This window comes from Micromys minutus (assembly GCF_963924665.1).
Source record: "Micromys minutus genome assembly, chromosome: 3".
NCBI lineage: Eukaryota > Metazoa > Chordata > Mammalia > Rodentia > Muridae > Micromys > Micromys minutus.
In genome coordinates this window covers 91,100,013-91,104,574 of record NC_137972.1, presented here as the reverse complement: position 1 = coordinate 91,104,574, position 4,562 = coordinate 91,100,013, and the positions used below count along the sequence as shown (strand labels likewise).

Here is a 4,562-nt window from a genome sequence, read left to right as displayed (position 1 = left end):
GGCCGAGGGGGGAGCCGCCCGGGCCGCCGGGGCTCGGGTTACCGGTGACTGACAGCGTCTCCATGGCGAATAATTTGACTCGACTATTGTCTGGCGCGGGCAGGCCCCGGGTCAGATAACCCGACCAATCAGGGCGCGGGCCGCCGCGCCTCATGCCCGCTTAGAATAATATTATTAAAAAAGCTGCGAGAGAGCTAGACGGGAGGGAGAGCGAACGAGCGAGGAGCGGGCGAGCGAGCGGCGGGCGGGCGCGGAGCATGCGGAGCGGCGCCCCGGGCGGCCCCCGGGCTTGGGCGCGAGCGAGGCGCGCGGGCGGCGGGGGCGCGGAGCTGCGCGGGGCCGGCGGCGGGAGCGAGGACGGATCGCAGTGACTCAGGAGCCGCTCGGGAGCCGGCGTCTGGCCAGGGGGCCCCGCCCGCCTGTCGGCCGGCCCGGGCCGGCGGGGAGGCGCCCATGCGGGGCCGCGAGGCGCGGTGAGGGCGCGCGCGGGCCGGCGGGCGCGCAGCCGGCACCATGTCCATGCTGCCCACCTTCGGCTTCACGCAGGAGCAAGTGGCGTGCGTGTGCGAGGTCCTGCAGCAGGGCGGCAACATCGAGAGGCTGGGTCGCTTCCTGTGGTCGCTGCCCGCCTGCGAGCACCTCCACAAGAATGAAAGCGTGCTCAAGGCCAAGGCCGTGGTGGCCTTCCACCGGGGCAACTTCCGCGAGCTCTACAAAATCCTGGAGAGCCACCAGTTCTCGCCGCACAACCACGCCAAGCTGCAGCAGCTGTGGCTCAAGGCGCACTACATCGAGGCGGAGAAGCTGCGCGGCCGGCCCCTGGGCGCCGTGGGCAAGTACCGCGTGCGGCGCAAGTTCCCGCTGCCCCGCTCCATCTGGGACGGCGAGGAGACCAGCTACTGCTTCAAGGAGAAGAGCCGCAGCGTGCTGCGCGAGTGGTACGCGCACAACCCCTACCCGTCGCCGCGGGAGAAGCGCGAGCTGGCCGAGGCCACCGGCCTCACCACCACGCAGGTCAGCAACTGGTTCAAAAACCGGCGGCAGCGCGACAGGGCGGCAGAGGCCAAGGAAAGGTACGAGTAAGTGAGCACCGGCGCCGGCTTCCCTGGTCCCGGAAAGAAACGGGATGCCGGGTGGTGGGGTGGGGGTCCTGGACAGGATTAAATCGCACCCGGGCCCCGTTACCAACCTCGGCTGCAGCTCAAAGCAGCGCTTAGGTCTTTGCTGGACGCTGAGCGGGCGGGAGTTTGCCTAAAGCGGGCAAAGTGGGTGTAAGTTTCAGTAACTCATTCTCCAGTCGCTTGTGGACTAGACTGAAAAAAAACGGCGACTTTCAGAAAGGGCAGGGCCGTGGGTCTGAATCCCCTGCGAGGTTAAGTTTAGGCTCAGGGCCTGATCATCCTCGAACAACCAAGGGCGTCGGGGATCAGGGGGTTTAGGACGTCACCTCCAGGTCAAAGCGGTTTTTTTTTTTTTTTTTTTTTTTTTTTAGGGGTCAGAGCTGAGATTGGAATCTCCCTAGTATTATCTAGGCAATAAAGCCAGCATCTAGGCAAGAGTATTCCTTGTCTGGGTGTAAGAGCTAGACAGGAGAGTTGGGAGTTATCCCGCGTGGAAAGGACCCAGAGATGTAAGGCCCCAGGGAGGAAGTGTCAGCTGTGGGAGAGAAGGCAAGCGCACACCCCTTTCCTTGCCTGCTGAATACAGCAAGCCTTCCCTGGACTTGCAGGCCCTTGACCCTTCTCTCTCTCTCTGATGGGCCAGTCGGGTCTGTGAGGTAAACTGGGATCTGCCCGAAGGAAGTTTTCTTGTCTATCGGAATCCAAGACTTCACGAACGAATCTCAACTACACCCCTCGGAGCTTAAACCCGGACAAGGAAACTAGGGAACTGGAGAGAAGTGGATTATGGGAACAGAATCTCTCCTTCGGGGAACAGCAAAACAAGACACCTGGGTTAGGTGGTGTGGGTGTATCCAGCACAGTTTGAATGATTCTCGTCCAGGGTAAGGGTGTTGAACAGTAGGAGCCGAAGAACAAGCTGTTGCAGGCTGGACCTGGGCATTTGAAACCTTCACATTGGACTATCAATGGGAATGATGTCTCGCCCATTCTTCCCGAGAAATCTGAAAGAATGGCCGTTAGGGATCCACAGATCGGTTTTACCCGGGATTTCAAATACCACAACAGGGCAGGAGGTGGGTTCCTTTACGCAGGGTTCCCCTCTCTGGCACTGAGTACCGGCTCGCCAAGAGCTAGGGTTCCTGACCAGGTCCCAGGTGGGAGCTGCTGATTGTGCCCTCGTGTTTCAGAGCCAGCGCTAACCACCTTACCCTCCCCTCCCCCGAGGGGGGCTGCTCTCCCTACTAAGCGTCCAGCCACCCAGCTAAACTTTCAGTAGAGGGCTAGGGAAGGCTGCCTGCCCTGTACTCTCCAAGTCCCGTCTTTCTGCCCAGTCAAATAGAGCTCACAGCCTGCTCGGTTTGGAATCAGGGAACCATTCTCAGTAGCAACCGGGTGTTCCCTCACGAAGAGCAAGGTGGAGGGAAACTAGGCCCGTGCTTACCCAACTCCAGCCCCCTCAGCCTGGGGTGCTGTGGCTTAAGTTTCTATTCCCCACCTCTGCCCAGCAGAGTCCGGCCTACGGGATTTGAAAACCCAGGTGTTTTCCCTCACTCCCCCAACCCCAGGCACCCGACTTCGGTGCAGCGGCTCCAGGAAAGGAATAAGGTTGGAGACAGGACAGGACGTGCGAGAGCAGGAGAGGTAGCCGTGGGATTAAGAACATGGCTGATACAGGAAGAGGGACCGAGTGTTGAGGGTTTGAGGACGCAATAAAGAACCCAAGGCCAGGTGCGGGGACGGTAGAAACGGAAAACACCCTTTAGCAACCGCAGCGGCCCCAGGTGCTGGTATGCAGGGGGTGGCCTTGGTTTCCCGCTGACCCCGCTCCTTTGCTCCTGCGCTTGCAGGGAGAACAGCGAGAACTCCAATTCCAGCAGCCACAACCCGCTGGCTTCCTCGCTCAATGGCAGCGGCAAGTCGGTGCTAGGCAGTTCCGAGGACGAGAAGACGCCGTCGGGGACTCCAGACCACTCGTCGTCCAGTCCCGCGCTGCTGCTCAGCCCCCCGCCGCCCCCCGGGCTGCCTTCCCTGCACAGCCTGGGCCACCCTCCGGGCCCTAGCGCAGTGCCCGTGCCGGTGCCCGGTGGAGGCGGCGCGGACCCGCTGCAGCATCACCACAACCTGCAGGACTCCATACTCAACCCCATGTCTGCCAACCTCGTGGACCTGGGCTCCTAGGGCTCTGCTCGCCTCCGGGAGCTTTCTTTCCGTGTTTGGTACGGGGACTTGAGAGGCGGTGTGGGGGGGCGATAGATTCTGGAGTCTGTACCGAGTACTGGAAGACTGACCTGCCACGCTGGAGCGGCAGAACCACGGCGGCGGGACAGAGTGGACAATGGTCTGCTTGGGGTCCTTTGGGTCCTTTGTTTTCAACAAGTTGCTTTTGAGATCCTTTGGAGGCCAGGGACCGAGTCTTGAACTAGGCAAGGAAATAAATTATAAACCACCACCACCCGGATTTTTAAAAAATCTCTTTTTCCAATCCCCTCGTCTTTTTCTTTTTTCCACTTTCCTTTCGGGTTTCTTATGTCTCCTCTTTTCATTTTTCTCTCTCCCCCTTTTTACTTTTCTTTTCCCCACCCTTTATAAGTTTCTGGATCTCTCTCTCTCTCTCTCTCTCTCTCTCTCTCTCTCTCTCTCTCTCTCTCATCTCTCATATTTCTCACATGGCACCCTCAGTCTTTCTTCCTTCTGGTTATCTATTTGAGTCCCTTTCTCCAACTTTCTGAGAGTCCGACTTTATGTGAATGGAGGTAGACATTCTGGGCCTTTGGTCCTCAAAGACATCTCCCTTCTCTCAGGGTGAGCCTAAGGTGACAGCTTCCGGAAAAATAAAATAAAAAAGAAAGGCTGCACCCCAGAAGTACCTGAATATTCATATCTCCCCTCTCTCATCCTCCCCCCCCCCCCCGCCCTCCTCCCCACCGTGCCGGTTCTCCTCTTCCTCCCGGGACTGTGACCTCCGCGCTCCCAGCCCAGAGTGCCTCCGCAGCCGCAGACTTGCCTGTTTCTTTTTACGCCCTCATGTGAATGTTCGTCGGGAGATATTTCTGCTTTTATTTTATAATAAAATTAGAAATCATAAATATATGGATATATGCCCCGAGGCCCAGCGGCCTCACGTGTACCGGCGTCTGATTTCCCCACAGGGACTGGGTGCTCTCCGGGTGGGCATGCTGGCAAAGGACTGGAAACCTGTAGTGGAGGCATGGGACTAAAAACTCTAAAACCTTTTCCCGGTGAGACCTCGGTCCGTTTCCTCCGCAGAGCGCTCTGCAGAAACACGGACCAGACTTCCGCTTTCCCGGTAACCACCTCCCGGAGCGCCCCACCCCCACCCCCGCGCCTGACTCCCCCATATCCCACACCTCTGGGTTTGTAGAAGGTGAGAAAGCATGCTTGCAGAGGTACTGAGTGAGTTTGGAGTTGTGGAGTCTG

The 4,562-nt window shown here is 58.9% G+C and overlaps 1 protein-coding gene across 1 annotated transcript; it reads left to right on the top strand.

The window, feature by feature from the left end:
* The first annotated feature begins 210 nt into the window (after window positions 1-210).
* On the top strand, window positions 211-4,159 carry SIX2 (SIX homeobox 2). The gene is made up of 2 exons (XM_080914864.1): window positions 211-1,073; window positions 2,972-4,159. The coding sequence occupies exons 1-2, from the start codon at window positions 514-516 to the stop codon at window positions 3,300-3,302; spliced, it is 891 nt and encodes a 296-aa protein (XP_080770990.1). The 5' UTR covers window positions 211-513; the 3' UTR covers window positions 3,303-4,159.
* The last annotated feature ends 403 nt before the right edge of the window (window positions 4,160-4,562 follow it).